At 35.4% G+C, this 21,592-nt stretch overlaps 2 protein-coding genes across 9 annotated transcripts in view; one reads left to right on the top strand and one right to left on the bottom strand.

The window, feature by feature from the left end:
- The window catches only part of C3H4orf33 (chromosome 3 C4orf33 homolog), a 64,447-nt gene extending 63,694 nt beyond the window's left edge, over positions 1-753 (bottom strand). For 4 of the 6 annotated variants that reach the window (XR_006887831.1, XR_006887830.1, XM_046655629.1 and 1 more), the window contains exon 1: positions 666-753. The gene's annotated coding sequence lies outside the window, so the exon portion shown is untranslated. The remainder of the gene's footprint in view (positions 1-665) is intronic. The other 2 variants (XM_046655630.1, XM_046655631.1) reach the window with 2 other exon arrangements.
- A 143-nt stretch (positions 754-896) lies between these two features.
- SCLT1 (sodium channel and clathrin linker 1) overlaps positions 897-21,592 on the top strand; it is a 146,222-nt gene continuing 125,526 nt past the window's right edge. For 2 of the 3 annotated variants that reach the window (XR_006887827.1, XM_046655613.1), the window contains exons 1-2: positions 897-1,440; positions 10,843-10,910. Coding sequence is in view for 2 of the 3 variants with exons in the window: in XM_046655613.1 (XP_046511569.1) it covers positions 1,407-1,440; positions 10,843-10,910 (102 nt within the window). In the remaining variant the exon portion in view is untranslated. Of the gene's footprint in view, positions 1,441-10,387; positions 10,427-10,842; positions 10,911-21,592 lie in introns of those variants that run through there. The other variant, XM_046655614.1, reaches the window with a different exon arrangement.

Genomic DNA, 21,592 nt, shown 5'->3' with positions numbered 1-21,592 from the left:
GGTAGAGGATAACAAAACAAACGTAAAGAGAAAGCCAAATCGAGTTACATCTATGGCATGTCTGTTTAGTGAAACTCCTTCAATCCAGAAAAATACATAATCCATTACAAAAAACTAAAACTAGTGGATAGCTTCAAGTTAACATTTTTATTGCTAGCACTGAAATTTCCTCCAATGTTAACTGTTCTTAAAAAATGGTAAAAGTTTAAATCCAGATAAAATCAATTCTCTAAAATGGGAATTGTAATCCCTCCACAAATGTAAAGTTTTGCCCAATTTTTTCTTGCAAAAAAAAGTAACTTTAGTTTTTCTTCTTTTTGAGGAAGCAAAATAACTGCAGAATTTGCAGGATCTTTGCAGTACTTCTAACTATATGCCTTATTGCCACACAGTTAAATATTTAAACAACAGCTGTCGCCTTTCTCTAAAGACCCCGGAGGGGCAGGACAGTACTGAGCTTTCGGAGATTACCAAGTCCACACTCAGAAATCCTCCAGGACAGCCTTGGTGGCGGACTCTGAAGACGCCAGTCTGGGTTCCGCCCCCAGCCACACAAACCTACATTCTTTTCACGTAACCCCTTTGGCCAGCGGGGTCTCTCAGTCCACAAATGCTGTGCATCAAACATACTTGGGGCATTTAAAAATATGTATTTAATGCCCTACCTAGGTTTACATTTTTGAAGTTTTCTTTAAAAAAACAGAAAAGACGCTGGGCCCCACAACCTAAAAACACAGGCCGGTCAGCTTGCCCGCCGCCGCTCGGCTGCCTCAGCCCACTGTCATCCAGGCTCTCACAGCTCCGCCCATCGCTTGACAGACAGCCAATAGCGCGCGAAGACTCTAGGAAACGCGATGGCGTAAGCGCTGACGCCCGCGTGAGGACGCAGGCGGCGTTACCGTCTCCAAGGAGCGGTCCGGGGCACCGGTTTCAAAGTCGCAGGGCGGGCCGAGTGGACTTCCGCTGCTGGCCCCGGGCTTCCCCGCTGTCCTGGAGTTGCCCCCCGCTCCAAGAAGGACGCCGCCAGCAGGCTGCCCGCCGGCTTCCTCTGTGCTTTCCTAAGTGGCCCGACACGACCCCGAGTGGCCCGCGGGACGCCTCTATCCACTCGCGTCCGCGTCCCACCCGACTGAGATTCGGGTGATCGTGGGACAGAATTCACTTGGCAGATCCCCAGCAACCCTGAAATCTGAAGTCTCTTGCCTGAGCGAAGGACTCGGCTGGGACTCCGGAGAAGGAGGCGCGGCGGAGCTGTTGACGCGGCGTGGGTGGGATGCTGATTACACCGCTCGAGTGCCTGTCAACCTCCAGAGCGTTGCCTTAGTTTTGTTTTCGCGCACAGCGAGCTCTGTGTCTTTTTGAGGATAGTAAAGGTGGTAAAAGCTCCAAACTAAAATTGTATCGAAATGGCCACAGAAATCGACTTTCTGAGAGATCAAAGTAAGCTCCTTAATTCTTTATTGAGAATTCTTATATGTGATGTTTGATGTCATCGTTGATCAACTGATATTTTTTGAATGCCTGTTGGTTGCGTGGAAATTTGTAAAAACTTAAAGAAGTTAGCTGCAGAAGAAGCTTGGTGCTATATATGAGGATGTTTATATACTTAAGCAGAACCGTTTGGTAAATACTTGGAGGTTCCTTAAGCGTGTTGCATGGGACTCTGCTAGACACTAAATGTGTTTGTTATGCTCGTCGCGTGCTCTGGAGAAATTAGAGGACTAATGGCCGAGAAGAGTTTCCAAGTCTGCAGTTAGAACACAGCTCTGGCCATTTGTTCGAAAGATGTTTATTGAGCTCCTCTTGTTTCTGTTATGTGCCTGGCGCTCAACAAGCATAGCTGTTACCAAGATGGTGAGGACAGTTCTACCGTCCTAGAATTTGATTTGAGGAAGGAAATATTTAAACTCCGTAATTCACTAAAGTGGCAGCAACTGCTAACTCTTTTGCCTCGATTTCCTCATATGGTTTTTGGAGTGATTAAACGAGTATTGAAATATATAAAGGATTTAGAATAGTAGTTGACACATAGTGCTAAACGAATATTAACTATTACAAGGTTATTGTTAACTATGGTCAAGAAAGGCGCCATTTAAGCTGAAACTTGGAGTACTAATTTGAATTTACTAGATAAAGAATTGTGTAGGCATCCCAAAGAGAACAGTATTTCTGTTGAGGGGATTAGGAATATGCTTCGTTGAAGACTTGCAACAAGGTTGGCTTGAATGGAATGTGGCTTATTTATGTAGGCAAACAGCAGGTGTTGCTGAAAGGGAAGAATGGGGCTAGATGATGAGGGACCTTGTCTGCTATGTGTTAAGGAGTTTGCACAGTCGCGCAGATTATCAGAACTACTGAAAGGAATTCAGTTGAGTGACATGATCAAATTGTGGTTTGGCAAGTCCATTATGGCTGTTATGAGGAACATGCCTTATAGCAGAGTGCAGTTAGGTGACTATTATCATCCTGGTAAAAAGTGAACTAAGGTAGGCGCAGTGAGATTGCAGATTAGAGGGTCTGAAAGAAAGGTAAAGGGCAACTCGGTGTTTGGCTTGAGCAACAGGGACGTTGGGTAAAAAGTCGTGATTTCCATTCTGGAAGCATTATAGACCAGTGGTTAAGAACTCAGCCTCTGGATTCAGTCTGTCTGGGTTCGTATCCTAGCCCTGTCTCATTCCAGGTCTTTGCCCTTGGGCAAGTTACTTAGCTTCTTTGTGCCTCAGTTTTCTCATTTGTAAAATGGGTATAATAGCACAATAACCCTCATGGAGTTGTTGTGAGGATTAAATGAGATGCTGCAAATAAAGCAGTTAGCATGGTGTCTAGAACATATTAAGTGCACACTATATATTATGTAAAAATCATTAATAACACTAAACTTGAACATTATTTCTCAGTTTTGAAGTAGGAATATCCTCCACCCCATAAGGAGGACTACCTAGCCATGGTCTGAGTGGTGTGGGACAAGAATTGGGTGATAAGGAGTTTGATTGGGGTGGGGAAATTACCTGAGGCAGTCAGAAATATGAGTTTTAGAGGAATAAGCCAACCAGAATTCTTAGATAAAATCGAAGTCCAAATACCAGAGAAAACAGTAGAAACATAGTAAATTATTTCTTGAAAAATGAGTGGTCGTTAACCAGAAGTTAAGTGGAGTGGGAGAAGGGAATCTCAGACAGAGGGAGCAGAAGTAGCAAAGGCTCAGAGGCTTCAAATAACAGTGCTTATTCTGAATATTGGACATGGAATAGTAGGGTTTGCGTGAAGAGATGTGAATGAGTATTGGATGTCTATGACCCTCCCCTTTTTTCCTTTAACTAGATCTAGCCTACCAGTAATAGCTGGTGGGTTACCCCATTAGGTGAACCACCTAAACAACAGCTCAGGTAGATATAGATGGCTTGACCTTCTCTGACATACCTTTGACCTTCTCTGCTTTGACTTCCATTGATCTTGATTGTCTCTTTTCATTTGTTCCATTTGGATTGGTAGCCCAGCTCCAGACAATTTGATTTGGTGTTTCTCAACTGGCCACTCCTCTGATAAAGCATCAGCTTTTCACACCATAACCACAGGCACTTCCACACACAAACAGACTTCTGGTAAACTTCTGGCATATTTGCAGTATGCCATTCTTCCACCACCGTCTGAGAAGGCAAATCTTGTAGTCATTAGGGACCTGTTCAAGGACGGACTTGGATAATTAAGCTAAGGAATGAAGAATTCATTCTTGTAATGAGGGTTCTGGGTGGTAAGGATGGACTAAATTTTTCTTTTCATTTTCTTAACAGTGTCTTTCATAGAGCAGAAGTTTTTAAATTTGATGAAGTTCAATTTATCAATTTGTTCTTTTATGGATGTTTCATGTCCAAGAAATCTTTGTTTAACCCAAGGCCGCAAAGATTTTATTCTAGAAGTTTTGTAGTTTTAGGTTTTACGTTTAGATCTATGATCCATTTTGAGTTATATTTTGTATAACGTGCAAGATAAGGGTCAAAATTTACTTTTTTGCATACGGATGCCCAACTGAAGAGACTGTCCTTTCTCCATGGAATTACCTTTGCACCTTTGTTAAAAATCAGTTGTCAGATTTCTGTAGGTCCATTTCTGGACTCTGTTCTGTTCCATTGATCTGTTTGTCTATCTAAACACCAGTATCCCCATGTCTTGATTATTGCAGCTTTATAGAAAGTCTTAAAATCAGATAGTGTTAGCCTTTCAAATTTGTTCTTTTTCACAGTTATTTTGGCTATCCTAGGTCCTTTGCACTTCCATATGAATTTTTGAATCAGCCTGTCAATTTCATCAAAAAAAGATACTGAGATTTTGATAGGCGTTGCATTGAATCTATTGATCAATTTGTGTAGAATTCATATATTAGGGATAGTCTTCTGACCAATGAAAAGGCCTCTCTCTCCATTGATATATCTCTTCTTTCATTTCTCTTGGCAATATTTTGTATTTTTTAGTATATAGATTTTACACATCTTTTGTCAGATTTATCCTTATGGATTGCTGTGTGTTAGTAAATAGTATTATTCTTTTACTCTCAATTTCCGATGTATCATTGCTAGTATATAGAAATTCAATTTTTTTGCATATTGTACCCTGCACTCTTTCTAAATTCACTTATTAATTCTAGTAGGTTTTTTTGTGGAGTCCATTAGATTTCTACATAGATGATCTTTTCATCTGTAAATAAAGGCAGTTTCACTTCTTCTTTTCCAATTTGGATGCCTTTCATTTCATTTTCTTGCCTTATTGCCCTGGCTAGAACTTCCAGTACAGTGTTGAACAAAAGTGTTTGGGGTGGACAGCCTTGTCTTGTTCCTGATTTTAAGGAGAAAGCATCTGTCTTTCAGAATTAAGTATGATACTAGCTGTAGGTTTTTCATACATGTTCTCAATAGGTCAGGAATATCCCTTTCTATTCCTAGTTTTCTGAGAGTTTTTATCAAAATGGACATTGGATTTTTTTTTTCAAATGCTTTTTCTGCATTTATTGAGGTGATCAGATGTTTTTTCATTTTTAGTTTGTTAATAGGGTGATTTATTTTGATTAATTTTCAAATGTTAAACCTGCCTTATCTTTTTGGGATAAACTCCTGTTGGTCATGTATTATCCTTTTTATGTATTGTCGGATTTGGTTTTCTAAAGGCTTAGCATTTTATATTCATGGGGCCTTTTTTTCTCCCTTCTAAGGTCTTTGTCTGGTATTAGGTAATCCTGGCTTCATAGAATTACTTGGAAAATATTTTGTTTTCTTCCATTTTCTGGAAGAATTTGTATACAATTGGTGTTATTTCTTCCTTAAATGTTGGGTAGAATTTACCAGTAAACCCAATTGGACCTAGCATTTTCTTTCTGGAAAGATTTTAAACTACAAATTCAATTTCTTTAATAGATAAAGAGCTACTCAGTACTCTGTTGTGTACTTGTGAGAGACCCTCCACAGCTCTCATATATCCAGAGTTCTCTCTCTGTACAGTTTTTTCTCTCGTGCTTTGTTGTACCAATTGTAGTTCCCTTGTTCTCTACTGACTCTCAGCTCTGTCTCCTTAGCTTAGAGAGTCTGCTAATCTCTGCCTGCTTTTTCCGTCTTTGTGCTATGGCCTGAAAAGTCCCTCAAGTCATTTAGCTGGTACCATCATAGGACTTACCTAATTTGTTTTGCGTCTCTCATCATCATCTGGTGTCTGGTGTCTTGCAAACCGTTATTTCATTTATTTATTTGTTTTTTGGTTTACCTGGCAGGAAGGGGTGGTCCTTGTTACTTCATCTTGGACATAAGCAGTCCTTTTCATGTTGCCCTACTTTTGAAATCTTAAACACAAGTATCCTTCTCCCACTGTAACTGTTCTTTGACTTCATCAAGACCTTTATTCTTTGAACTCATGTTTTTCCATTTTGTAACTCCTTCCCAGCTTGTTTTTACTGCTTACACAAGCTATAACCATTGCCCATGAGTTCAACTGCTGTCTTGTCAGTAATCATAATGTGATTATGCCCCTGTTCTTCTGTAGCACATGCCCAGTAATACCTCATCCCTAGATCAGTTGTTTAGTTTGCCTTTATAGTTCTCATACCCAGCTGTTCAATAACCATAAATAAAAGCTCAGCCCTCTGATAAATACCACCACAACCTGATAACTAAAAATCAAGCTGGGATTTGAACCCAGGCAGTCTAGTTTCAATGTCTGCATTCTTAACTACTGCCCAACAAAGACACTTGCAAGAAAAAAAAATTATAGGCCTGTTTCACTTATGCGCGTAGAAACTAAAATCCTAAATAAAATGTTAATAAATCACATCCAGCAATGAGCGTGTGTGTGTAGATATACACATACAATTGTCTTCATTTTAGGTTCATCCCAGCAATGGAAAGATAGTTAGCACTAGAAAATTGTTGAGTATATAAAAGAAGACCTAGATTGCTTGAGAAATATATCAAATTTGTGGGCTAGAACACTCAATGTAGTAAATATGTCAATTCTCCCACAAATTAATGGGTAGATTCAATGCAGTCCTAGACTTAGTTTTGACTACATGGTTCTAAAATCTATGTGGAAGAGCTAAGAATAGCAAAGAGAATTTTAAAGAACATCAAGGTGGGAAATTTCATTTTATCAGCTTTTAAGTCTTCTTATAAATATCCAATTATTATGTCAATATTATGTTGACAGATTGATAAATGCATAGATCAGTGAGATAAATTAGCAGAGAAGGAGATACGTATATACACAAACACTTGTTATCTGAAAGAACAAGCAATACAGATCAGTGGGAAAAGGATCAACTATCCAGCAAATGATGCTGGGATACTTGGCTATCCACATAGGAAAGAAAAAATAATAAAGATACTTTTTTCACACCATAGAGAAAAATTATCTCCAGGTTGATTGAAGGAATAAATTCTCTTTAAACTTTAAGAAAAAAATTTAAAAAGGTGTCTTTATGATCTTGGGATAGGGGAAGATTTCTTCAACAGACACAAACATTATTTTTTCTTTTTTTTCTTTTTGAGGAAGATTAGCCCTGAGCTAACTGCTGCCAATCCTCCTCTTTTTTTGCTGTGGAAGATCCCTGCCCATCTTCCTCTACTTTATATATATATATACCTACCACAACATGGCTTGCCAAGCAGTGCCATGTCCGCACCTGGGATCCAAACCAGTGAACCCAGGGCTGCAGAAAAGCAGAACGTGCGCACTTAACCACTGCGCTACCAGGCCGGCCCTAGACACAAACATTTTTGGCTTGAAGAAAAGATAAATGAATAAACTACATTGGAAATAAAAACTTGGATGTCACAAAAGTCATCATCAATAAATGACTAGCCCAGCTACAGAAGGGGAATATGTGTTTACAATAAATCTAACTAAGAGTTGGTTAGCATCCAGAAGGTAGAAAGATCTCTCACAAACAAAAATGCATTGACACTAATAGAAAAATAAAGAATATGACCAGCCCATTCACAAAAAATAAAACCTGAAGAACTACTATAAAATATGAAAAGATGTCAATCTCATCAGTATTCCAGAAAATGCAAATTAAACAACAGTGAGATAAGTACTTGTTGAATGTATAAAGGAAATAGTAGATTTAAGTTATGTTAAAATTTTCTCCAGATTAAAGTCAATCTTGCAAAGAGTGAATGTGTTTCCCTCCTCATAAATCCACTGTTGACCTATTTTAATCACTGAGAACTCAGATTAGTGTTTTTCCTTGTTTGGAAACCCTATCAGTAGAAAAAGGAAGTAGTTTGTATTGGAATTATTGTACCCATGGCCATAACTCCAGCCTGCTTTTGAGACTGATAGGGAAGAAGAGTAATAGGCAGAAGCCAGATCCTATGGTGGTGGTAAAATTTTAGTACTATATGTGAAATAAGTATCTTAAAATTTCTGAGGGGAACAGTAAAAAATTGTGGATAATTCTTTTTAAACTCAATAAAAAGTTAAAAACCATTTACATCATTAATACTCCGTAATTCTTTCTTTATCGGAATCGTATGTATCTGTCATATTTCTCCGCTAAGTTATGCGTGCTTTCAAGGAAGAAACTACTATCTGAAGTTCCCAACATAGAATGTATACACTGTACATTATATAGATTTTTAAAATTTATACGTATATATAGTTAATATGTATTCCGTATATATGTATATTTGCATTTGTATAACATAATTCCTAAGAATTATTTGTATGTTTAATTTTAACGTTTCACTAATTTACACTCTCACCAGCAGTGTATGGGAGTTTTCTTTATTCTACATTGTCACCAACATGTTTTTTAATTTTAGCTCTTTATTTTATTGTTATTTTAAGTTGTATTTTCCTCATGCCTAATGAGGTTGAGCAGCTTTCCTATGTTTACTGGCCACCTGGGTAACCTTTTTGTGAAGTTCCCATTCTTCATACCCTTTTGCTATAGGATTGTCTGCCTTTTAATTCATAGGAGTTTTTTATGTATTCCAGAGACAAGCTGTTACTTATATGGGTCTGAAGTCTTGTCTCCATGATTGTGGCTTGCATTTTTACTCTCTTAACATTTTTGTTTTTGTTTTTCTATGAACAGAAGTTCTTAATTTTAATGTGGTCTGGTTTATCAGTTTTTTTTTTATGGTTCGTGCTTTTTGTGTTTTGATTAAAAAATCTTTCCCTACCCTAAGGTTATAAAGATGTTCTCTTTGTTCTTGTCTAGAATTTATTATGTTGGCATTCACAGTTATATCTTCATTTCACCTAAAATTGATTTTTATGGATAATGTTTTATTCCTTTCTATGAGGATATCCGCTTGACCCAGAACCACTTAGAAAAAGATCATCCTTTCCCCCTCACTGCTCTGGAGTGCCTCTTTGATCATAATTCAATTGCCTGTATATACATGAGTATATTTCTCTTCTACTGGTCAGTGTTATTTATTCTTAGATGACTATCACACTATCTTAATGCTCTAACTTTATAATAAATCTTGATATTTGGTACAGCAAGTCCTTCCCTCTTTTCTTCGTTTGCAAAAGTGTCTTCGCTATTTTCATTGCATTTCCACCTATATTTTAGAATCAACTTTTAAACTTCTGCAGTATCCTCTTTGGAGTATTAATTGGGATTGCATTGAATCCATAGATCAATTCGGAGAGAATTGACATCTTTACAATACGCCTGTAAACCATCAGTATCTCTCTCCATTATTTAATCTTTAATTTCTCTCCTGAATGTTTCATAGTTTTCTATGCAATAATCTTGTACATCTTTTGTTAGATTTATTCCTAGACATTGATATTTTTGATGGTATTGTAAATAATAGCTTTTATTGTTTTCTAACTTTATGTTGCCTATATATAGAAATATAATTAATTTTTGTACATTGACCTCGTATCTAACAATCTTGCTAAAATTAATTATTGAGTCTAAGAATTTATCTGTATGTTCTTTTGGATTTACCACATACACACTAATAACTCTGGATAATGACAGTTTTTCTTCTTTTTCAATCTTTATACCTTTTATTTCTTTTACTTGCTTTATTGTGTTAACTTGGACCTCCAGTAGAGTATGAATAAATGTCAGGAGAATTTATCCTTGTGTCATTCCCAATTTCCAAGGGAAAGTTTTCAACATTTTCATCCTTAAGTGCATTTATGTAGGAGAATCCTTTATCATATGAAGGAAGTTCCCTTCTATTCCTACATTCCTAATGCTTTATCATGAATGTATCTTGAATTTCATCAGATGCTTTTTCTATCATTTTTGAGATAATTGTATTTGTAGATCCTCTTTTTTGTGTGTTTATTTTCTGTTTCTTTGAGTTGGGAGGGTTATCTTTTTTCTTTCCTTCACTTGACTCTCTTTGGGTTTAATTTGCTGTTCTTTTTCTAACTTTTTGGAATCGACTGTAGTTCATTGACTTCTGCCTTTTTCTCTAGCATGTGCCATTAAAGCTATACATTTCTCTTTGAGCAAGTTTCCAGGTATTACATTTTCACTATCATTCAGTTCAGAATACTTTCAAATTTGTTTTGTAATTCCTCCTGAGACCCATGGGTTATTTAAAAGTAATTTCTTAACTTCATAGTGTATGGAGATTTTCCCTTTACTTTTTGATTCTTGATTCTAGCTTAATTGTGCTATTGTCAGGTAACATGCTCTCTTTGGCTTCAGTAGTTTGAAACTTTTTGAGACTTGCTGTATTACCAACAAATTATCAGTTTTAAATGTTCCATGTGATCTTGACAGAATGACCTTTGTACATTTGTTGGGTTCTGTGTTCTGTTCTGTATGTCTATTCTTGATGTGAATAAAAATATCACCTTGTACTCACTGAGAGCTCTTGGCCTCGTTCTGAACCTTTTTTTCCATTGTCTCATGCCCACTACTGTTTAATTTGGATTCTTTGTCCTGCAACTTCTCCTCAGTATGGAGGTTTGTCCTGGAAGAGAATTTCAGAAGATTTTAACAATTCTAAAGGGTTTAGTTATGGCTTGTCTTTGCAACTCTTTTCACTTCTAGTAGCAGGAATAAAAAAAAATGTAGAGAATATTTTTTGAATTCTGTTAACCTGAAGAGCAAGCCAGGAGAGTAAGAATTAAAATTTATGAAATCAGAAAAATTAGTTCTTTGCAGCATTCTTTTGCCCATTGGCAGATTGGTTGGCTTAGGTGTGTAGAAGGGCCTGTTCTTAAATTCCACAATGGTGTATTGAAATTGATGATTCATTTTATTTTGAGAAGCGAAGACTAGCAATTTTGCATTGAATATATCAAATAACTACTTTATTTCTAGTTTTTTTAATATTGAACATTACCCAATGAACAAGAAATTGGTTTTTCTCGTTTCAGATCAAAGACTAAATGAAGTTCTTAGGCGCTATCAAATGGAAAATTTTTCCAAATATTCATCCATCCAGGTATGTAAATTAATTAACGTCTAACAAACTAGGCTCAAATTTGGTTGTAAATGTATCTACATAAATGTGAATGCAAAATAAATTCTATTTAGGATTATTCTCATGTGGAGTTACCTACAACGGCTTTGAAATTTTGCTTACAACCTTGATTCTTGTAAAGAAGAAAGCTTGTTTTTGCTTAATGAATGTAAATTCTTTGACCATAGAAGTTGCCTTTTTTTTAAGAGTTGGAGCTTACATATTATGTATGGTGTTAAAATGTGTAAGTTCTAAAATGGGAATTCATTGAAGTTTTGAAACATCCTAAAATTGTGTCTCAAGATATGTTCAGTAGTAAGCTTTAACTCTCTGAATTCTCATAAATTATGACAGAGTGTAAACTAACTCAAAACAGTAAATAATATATGGCATTGTTGTTGATATTTCTTTCCTTGGGTCTCTGTTTTTACTTAAATACTATGTTTAAAAATTTTTTTGACCAGTAGGGTATACTTATTGGTGCACTCTGAGTTACAGAATATTAAAGTAGCTCCTAGATTAGTGATAGCTCTCTACTGAATCAATAAGGAAGTCTTTTGCTTTTGACATGAATGAATCTTGTAATTAAAACTGAAATTGTTTTTAAGATATTAAAGAAGAAGTTGTTTTTAAGGTACTGAAAAAGGAATAGTTTATTTGGATGACTTGAATATACTTACATTATAGATACTTCCTTTAATGTATACTCAACATTTCACCTGCTACTCTCTGTTTTTATTTCCAAAGACCAGACTCAGAGTCCAAAGTGTCTTGAAACTACCCATCCACTATTCACCATGTTAGTCATGATATTATTTTTTTGTGTGTTACTTTGTTATTCATGCTTAACTAAGAACTGTTATCATATAGGTGATAGAGAATCTTTCATAATGCAGCAGCCTGTAAGTTTTGCTCAGATTCTTAGATTCTTTTGCTTCTGCTCAGTGTCTTATAGAATATGCCTGAAAAGAGGATTCAAACAAAAGATTGATTTTAATGCCCAAGAAGACCTCTAGGCATGGTATTGCATCATATTTAATGACACTATGACTGACTTGATTATGGAAGATGGTTTTACCAGATAAAGCAATGACTCTAGACAGCCTTTTAGATGCACCTGCCTCGTGCATTGTGATTGTAATTAATTAAAGCCTGATGATAACATACTAAGTAGGGACAAATCTCTTTGGTGAAATTATAGCTCCTTTAATTCTCTGAAGGTACATTGATCTTCTCTTACATGTACTATTCTTGTAGTCATACCATCAAATATTGATTCTTATCCCCTATTTTTAGTGGTAGTGTATTGTTGATTGCCTAAGATTCCTCTGCAGTCCACCATCTCTTAAGAACATGTTTCTCTCTCTCAAGACTCCAGTCCTCAGGGGTCTTGCCTTTCACTGCATGGTTTGTAGTAGTGAGAGGGGAGGTGATATGTGAGCATGAGAGGCAGATTATCTGCTTTCTAACAGTAAGGTCCATGTCTTTGGCTATATGTAGTGCATCCTCTGTGTGTTCTGCATCCCGGAAACATTATTCTGGTTTCTGAAAAAATGTTCAGGAGGAATTTTTTTCTGTTTTGAGTAAAGGAAGACAGAAGTAGGAGGAAACCATTATCAACTATCAGTTATCAAATAAACAATTATCAATGGGTATGTGGGACCCAGGAGCACTGGCTCAGATCTCTTGTTACTGTAACTTTAGTCATTGCTACTTAACAGTAGAAATTCTTCATAAATTTATGTTTGCCCTTTTTGTTCAGTTGTGTTTTCCATGCCTAGAACAATTCTTGTTAGTAGATGCTCAATAAATATTTGTTGAATGAGTGAAACAACTATATGCTTCCTCTCCTTCTCTCCTACCTACTTATCTTCCACCATTGTTGAGCTCTGTGTGCCAAATACAGTGAAGGTGAAGATGTAAAAAGTCATGATAAGCTTGGGAAATACAAATAGTTCATGCTTTTTAGTTCTGTTTTTCAAGACAAAATCCCAATGAAATGCCCGCCTCCTTCCTCACACTAGATACCACAGAATTGCCAGGACTTGTGTTAAATGGGCATACTTCTTTATGAAAACTTTTTCTAATATTAGAAAAACAAAGCTGCAGGAATTTGATATTTATTTCTTATATTTTAAGTTGGAACTTCACACATGATTTTCTATAGAAACTATGTTATAAGTGATAGTTAAAATGCTTTAGTGCTGTTACTACATGATGATCATTTAGGCTTCTTTTGGATCAAAGTAAGTTTTGTGAATTTCCTTAAGATTTTTTGTATAGTACTGTTTCTTAGGGAAATACATAATACCTTTAAAATAACTAATGATACATAAATTCTGTGAATTTAAACTGAAAATTGAAGTCGTCCAATGTGTTGAATAGCTTGTGTATTTAATATATTTCGTTCATGATACTTTGATGATAAATTCATATTTTAAAAACTCTTTTCCCTTTATGATTGTATGTAACCTTCTAAAGGTATTTTAAATAACAACTAGTGTCTTGAATGACCAATTCAGGGTTGTTGTGAACTTTAGTTGTCTGTCTTTGATTATTTTTTGTTTTCTTTGTAAATAAAAAGTATTTCAAGTGGCATTGCTCTCTGAGAGTATAGTAATGGGCTCTGGATGACAAATATTAAAAGATAATATTCAAGAAGGTAAGTGGAAAATTTCCCTCTTTTCCCAATTCTTTCCTCCTTCTTTTTTTTCGTTTTTTAAATACGTGCCTTTTCTCACACACAGGCTAATTAAATCCTCTTTGTAATCTATGCCACAGCAGTACATGTGTGTCCTGAGCTGTAGAATTAGTGTTTCGGTTCTCTTTGTGCTTGCTGGAGTGTAGAATATTGTTAAAAATAAGTGTGTTTTCCCTGAAAGCTCACTAAACATATCTTCCTCTTCTAACTTGGGACTTCTCTTTCTATTCGTTACCCTTTGAACTCAAAATTAAAGTTAAAAAAAAATTGAGAGAGTCTGCTTGGAAGGAAAGGAAACGCATAAACTGGAAAGAAGCAGCAGCAAAGAATAAATGTAAAAGCCTAGTGCCAGGGAGGTATGGGTTGGTTCTGGAGGGGAAAGACAGTCAGTGCAAATGTATTCATTGACTCAGCAAACACTGATTTATTAATTCAACAAATCTTGAGTGCATGCCTGTGCTAGGTAAGTTCTGGGGACACTGCTATGAATAAGGTAGACAAAGGATCCTCCTTCAGTGGAAGAATTAATTAAGGAATGAAAATTGCAATATTCTATGAAAAAAATAAACAGGGTGTTGAGAGAGAGAATAACGTGTATATAGTGTGGTGAGGGGGAGGTGGCTGAGATCTATTTTCGGTAGAAAGGTCAGAGAAGGCCTATCAAGGCAGTAGCATTTAAACTGTCACTGAAAGTGAAGAATGAGCCGCAGAATGGACCAAAAAGAAGCCCTGAGGCAGGAAGAATTTGGCATGTCTTGTACAATGAATAGGAGCTGGTCCCAACTGTAATCAAATAATAGTTACTTGAAAATTACATTGAAAGGAACAGTAGGGCTACTTTTGTTGATCATGACTTAAAAAATATAATACTCAATAGATAAAATTTAACAAACTACCTGTACTGTTCGAGTTGAGTCAAAGTACTAACTTTCTAAACCATCACCGTCCAATAGAATTTCCTATGATGATGGAAATGTTGTATAATTCTATACTGTCCCATACAGTAGCCACTAGTCACAAGGGGCTTTTGAGCATTTGGAATTAGGCTAGTACAACTGACAGATCTTTATTTAATTTGACTTTAAATAAATGAAATTTAAATTTAAATAGACACGTGGCTTATGGCTATTGTATTAGACAGTGCAGTTCTAAACTCTCCATCTGATGAATTACTTCAGTAAAACCTTAGAGTTAATTTTGCATCATCCCATGATGGTGTTAGAAAATCGATGATGTAGCACTTTAGCAAGAGTCTGACTCTAAGAGTTTAGCAATTTCTTATGCTGTACATCAACCTTTATTCATAAATAATGAAAAATCAATCTCATGATATGAGTGATAGGCTTAAGGGATTTGCTGCAATCCTCTAAAATGTGTAAGAACATCTTTACAAAATTCTAGTCAGCCTTTACTTTATTTTCTTCCAGAGGATGAAGGAAAGGATGATATTTACATATTTGATAGCCTGTGATACTGATTAAAGTCAGGGGCACAAAATTAAACATTAAGAGTTGTAATTAGAATATTTAGTGTGTAGTTTTGTTAGAGGCAGAAAAGTGTCCAGAAAGTTTGTCTACCCAACTACAGTCCAGTGTTAGTGACATTCTTTCCGTGATGTACCATCACCATCATCTCAGGAAGTCATCTTGGGATCAAAATAAATAGAAATTAATTGTACAGTATCTATTATTCAAGATTCTGTAAATGTTCCTTTTATTTAGTGTAGTTGGTTTAAATTTTGCTTTAGAGAGTATAAGAAGGATATTTATAAATGCTTTTCTAGTCAGTTTCAATCTTATTCTCCCAACCTAATTTTTTCCATTAGATCTTGAATTAAGTAATGCAGTCTATTATTCTAAAAGTTTCGATAGCAAGTAGAGATTGCTGAATCTATACTTTTATTCAACTACTTTTCTTATGTTTTGATTTATCACATTTGTTTTCAGAATCTTGTAACTTTTATAATTATTTTGGATTTTGGGGTAATTTATTCTTATGTTTATATTTCCTTAGCAACTATCATTAGAAAATAGTTTCAGAATAGCATCTTTATGGAATTCAGTTTAACAAATATATATAGAGCACCACCTTTATGTAAGGCACGATGCCAGGGGCTTTAGTGATATGAAGATGTGTGAAATAAAACTGACTTTTCATAGCAACCAAAAGACTAGTAAAAATATTAAATAACTAGGGAAAAGGCATATTCTTTCTGTTTTAAGAACCTTAAAACCAAATATGGTATTAAGGGAAAAAGGAGATCACATATAGCTGGAGAGATCAGGGAAAGTTTCCTGAAGGATGTAGCATATCTTCTGGGCACTGAAGAGTAGGTAGGATTTTAAAAGAACTTCACTGGGGGCCAAAAGGAGGTGGCGGAGAGTGTTGCAGATGTACCTGTTGGCATCTGCAGAAGCCAAAGGAGATGAGAAAGTGAGAGTTGCATTTAGGGAGTAAAACGTACTTCAGTTTTTGTAATGTGTTTGGCATCTATGAGAGAAGTAATGGAAAATAACATTAGGAAGCGTGGGTTGTATCCACATTGTAGAGGGCCTTGGATAGTTCAGTTGAGGAGTTTGGATTTAATTCAATAATCACTGGAGGATTACTAAATAGGTTTTAAAAGTGATTTTCTGAATAATCTAGAATAAATTCATCTATTTACCATTATTGTGCGACTCCTGTGAGTGAAGCATTGTGTTAGACTCTGGGAATAAAATAGTACAAGCTTGGTGCTATCTCCAAGGTAGGTTACAGTGGAGAGAAACAGGTGATAAGAGTGACAATTAGGAAACATAATTGGTGGGAGGAGGGAGGTTAATGAGGGCTTGAATTATTATTTTGCCAAATGTCATCCATCTCCAAATATCAGTCATAACATTGATAGTTGGTTTTGATTTTATAAAAATTCCTAAGAAATTTTAAATAATATTTTTAAAGTTGGAACTACTTAGTTATCCCAAGAAGATTCTTAACCAACTTTTGAACAATTGAAAGTTAAAATATCACTTGTCTCTTAATTAATTCTCAAGTTCTTAATAAATTACATAGACTGCTGGATGCATTTATTCTTTAACTCATCTGCGTTCTCTTGGAAGATTACGTTTTCATTTTGTCTGATTCATCTTGCACTTCTTCTGGATTCGTGTTGACATGTCCATTGAGGTTTTGTACTTCGAGAGCTAATCCTTCTCATGTTAGTGGAATGCTTATAATATATACCTTGGTTAGCCAGTAGACTTTTTTCCCATATTCAGAAAAAAGAATTTTAAAAAATAAAGAGCTAAGATTTATTGAGAGCTTCCTTTGTGTCAGGAATTATGCCAAATACTTTGCGTATATTATTATTCCTTATTTTTAAAATTTTATGTATTTAAAACATACAACAAAGTATAAAAGATAATAAAAACTAATATCTGTATAGCTACCGCCCAGTTGTGTCTATTCTTAACTTTTTGCCATATTTGTTTCAGGTTTGTTTTGAAGGAAATAAAATCTTCCAGAAACAATTGAATCTCTCTGTACACTTCTTTTCTTGCCCATTTCTTTCTGCTCCTTCCCAGTGGTCATTCACTGTCCTGAATTTAGTATTTTTCAGTACTATACAGGCTCTAATATTTTTGCTATATATGCTCATATCTGAAATCATTTTGTCATTTGACAACTTTTAAAATTTTAGATAAGTGATACCATATTGTATGTATCATCTGCAAAACTTTATTTTGATCATTATTTTTAATATTTTGATATAGATATCATCAATTCATACATTATAACTGCTGTTTACTGCATTCCGTTGTATTACTATATCACAATTCATCCATTATCTTGTTGAAAGATATTTAGATTTTGTCCAATTCTTTAATTTTGCTATAATGCTTAAATACATTGTCGAACATGTCTCCATATATACCTCAAAGAGTTTTTTCCTCCTAAAACTCCTAAAATTGGAGTTTTCTTATCTCCAGGTTTACTAGAAATTGCCAGGGGGCTCTCCAAGGTGGTTTCAGTAGTTTTCATTCCCATTTCTGGTGTATGAGAGTGCTCGTTGTGAAACACCCTTTTGAGCTGTTGGTGGTATTGTCAGACATTTTGTTTTTGTCAGTGATTGGTGCGAAATGGTATCTCATTGTTTTTTATTTACATTTCCCTAATTGTTAATGAGGTTCTGCTTGCTTTTATTTGTTAATGATCTCAGATTTCCTCTTCTGTATTTTGCCTGTTATTACTCTGTTCATTGACGCATAGAACGTTCTCAATTTGTGGGTTTTCATGTATCTTGTTTATAAGCTTTGTAATAGAGAAGGTTTAACTTTTAATATAGTCAAATGTATCAGTGGTTTACTGTTGTGTCTTAAGAAATCCCTTCATTAGCATAAATGTCCATTTCCTGTTTAAGTCTTCAATCAACCTGGAATTTATTATTGTGTATTTTGTAGGAAGGATGTCTGTTGTTTTCTCTATAGGAATAACCAGTGGTTCCAGCATTTATGGAATAATCCCTACTTTCCCCACAGACTTATCAGATATTGTTTCTATATGTGCATAGTTCTATGTCTGAGTACTCTATTCTTGTCCCTTGGTATTTTTTATTTCTGCACAAATGCAACACAGTCTTAATCCCTACAACTGGAAAACAAATTGTCATGAAATTGTTAGTTTTAAGGTTAGAATCCACACTTGAAATACTTTGATATCCTGTGAGTCTAAACTCTGTACTCTGCAAGGTATCGGTGCTTTGAGCCTTTTTTTTTGTTTCCTAAGAGACACTCTCAGCCATCTTCTAATTCGGGACTTAGCCAACTATATCTCACTGACCAAATCTCACCCACCATCTGTTTTCATAAATGGAAATTTATTGGAACACAGCCACACTGATTTGTTTACATATTGTCTATGCTGCTTTTATGCTACCAAGGCAGTGTTGAATAGCTGTGACAAAAACCGTGTTATTCACAAAGTGAATATTTACTAAAATATTTACCATCTGACCCTTTACAGAAAACTTTGCTAACTGCTGTTCTAGTTCAACTATATTGTGAACAGTAATTACATTGAATGTGAATGAACTATATACTCCAAGTATTCAAAAAACACACGTACAGAGACAGATCCAACTATGTGAACAACAGAAAGATTAAAATGAAAAGGATGGAAAAGTAATACCATGAAAATATTAACTAACAGAATGTAGACGTAGCCCCAGTAATATTAGACACAGTAGACTTTAGGTAAGAAATATTACTAGAGATAAAGAGGGACGTCTTATAATGGTGTAGTTATAACAATTCTAAATCCATATATGCCCATTGCATAGCATCAAAATATGTAAGGGAAAAAAATTGAAAAAAACTAAAAAGAAAAAGAAGCAAATATAGAATTTCAAGGGAGAATTTAGCACATCTCTCTCAGTAGAGAGAAAATAAACAAGAAATAAGCAAACAAAAAATTAGTAACAATATAAAAGATCTAAACACAACTGACAAACTGAACCCAAATGACATATATAGACACTGTACTCAACAAAAATAGAATACACCATCTTTTCCATTGCACATGGAATAGTTACCAAAATTGACCATAAGCCGGGTCATAAAGCAAGCCTCAACAAATTTCAGAGGATTCAAATCATTCAAATTTTGTTTTCTGACTACAGTGGAATTAAGGTATTAAGCAACAATGAAAAGATAACTAGAAAATCCTCTATAGATTTGAAATTAAGCTGTACACTTCTAATGGCTTATTGGTCAAAGAAAAAATTCTGAGTGGAACTAGAAAATATTTTGGACTTAAGATAATCAAAATTTGACATATTAAAACTTGTAGGATGAACATCCACTTCTGGGAAGATGAAGTAAATGTACCTTTCCCTATACCTTCCACTAAGTCCAACTAAAAGCGCTGGACACTCTATACGAAACAAAAATAAGACTGAAAGGTAGAGAGAAGAAGGCAAACAAGCTAGAATCTCAATCAGAACTTCACACTTTATACAAAAATTAACTCAAAATGGCTCACAGACTTAAACACAAGATGTAAAACTATAAACGTTTTAGAAAAACATTTGGAGGTATTCTATGTAATCTAGGGCAAGGCAAATAGTTCTTGACACCACAAGCGTGGTCCATAGAAGGAAAAATTGAAAGATTGAACTTTATATCAATATTGAGAACTTGTGCTCTGCCCAAGAGGATGAAAAGACTTACTACGAAGCGGAAGAAAATATTTGTAAGCATATATCTGACAAATTACTACTATGTAGAACTTATATAGAACTGTCAAACACAAAAGTGAAAAAAAAAATCAACTATCCAGTTAGAAAATAGGCAAAAGACCTGAAGAGTCCTTTCACTGCAAAGACTATACGGATGTCAAATAAGCACATGAAAAGATATCAACATTAAAGTTTAGTTTCTTATTGCTGCCGTAAAAAATTACCACGAACTTAGTGAGTTAAAGCAACACAAATTATTATCTTGTAGATCTCGAAGTCAGAAGTTTGGAGTGAGTCTCACTGGGCCCATCAAAGTGTCAGCATACTGCCGTCTTTCTCCAGGCCATAGGGGAGAATCAGTCCTTCAGTCCTTTGCCCTCCCCTCCTGCCCATTCTAGGGTGGCATTCCTTGGCTCGTGGCCTCTTCCTCCATCTTCAAAGCCAGAAACATAGCATCTTCAAATCTCTTTTGGCTTTAGTCTTCACATCACATTTTCTCTGATTGTAACTGCCCCTTTGTTCATAGGGACCTTTGTAATTACACTGAGTCCACCTGCGTAATCCAGGATTATCTCCTCACCTCGAGATTATTTATTTAATCACATGTGCAAAGTTCCTTTTGCCATATGTCATAACATATTTACAGGGTCAGAGATTAGGATGTAAACATCTTTAAGTTTCAATTATTGTCTGTCACAACTACTAGATTAATTACAGAACTTAAAACCATAATGAGATGTTACTACCTACTTTCCAGAATGGTTGAAATAAAACATAGTGAAAACTCAAAATACTGGCAAGTATGCAGAAAAACTGGGTCACTCATACATTGCTGGTGGAATGATAGTCTGGAAAACCATTTGTTAGTTTCTTCAAAAGGTAAATATACAACCCAGCATTAGTACTCCTGGGAATTTATCATAGAGAAATGACAAAAGATATCCACATTAAAGTTTAGTTTCTTATTGCTGCCGTAAAAAATTACCACGAACTTAGTGAATTAAAGCAACACAAATCATTATCTTGTAGATCTGGAATTCAGAAGTTTGACAACATTAATAAACTTATGTTTGCACAAAAATATGTACACAAATATTTATAGCATCTTTATTCATAGTAGCCCCAAATTGGAAACAACCCAGATGTCTTTCAATGGGTGAACAGTTAAACAAACTGTGGTGCATACTTACCACATTACATAACTCAGCAATACAAAGAAATTAATTACTAGTACATACAATAGATGTCCAGGAAATTATGCTGAGTGGAAAAAAAGCCAGTCATAGAAGGTTACATACTGTATTGATTCCATTTATATAACAGTCTTGAAATGACAAAATTATATATATGGAGAATGGGTTAGTGGTTGTCAGGGTTCGGGGATGGGGAGGGGTGGGAGGTAGATGAGTGTGGCTATAAAAGGGCAACATGAGGGGTCTTTGGGTTATGAAACTGTTTTGTGGTTTAGCTCAGTATCAGTATCATGGCTGTGATAGCGTACTATACTGTACTGTAGTTTTGCAAGATGTTACCATTGGGGAAAACTGGGCAAAAGCTGTATGACATCTCTCTGTTATTTCTTATAATGGCATGTGAATCAACAATCAGCAGTTATTTCAACATAGAAAATTTGATTTAAAAAATTTTTAAGACTTGTAGGAAGGAAGGGGGCTAGCCCAGTGGTGTATTGGTTGAGTTCACTTGCTCCACTTCAGTGGCCTGGGGTTTGTGGGTTCAGATCCCAAGTAC

The sequence above is a fragment of the Equus quagga genome, chromosome 3 (genome assembly GCF_021613505.1).
Source record: "Equus quagga isolate Etosha38 chromosome 3, UCLA_HA_Equagga_1.0, whole genome shotgun sequence".
NCBI lineage: Eukaryota > Metazoa > Chordata > Mammalia > Perissodactyla > Equidae > Equus > Equus quagga.
Note: the sequence above shows the minus strand (reverse complement) of the source record. Positions and strands in the feature narration are given on the sequence as shown.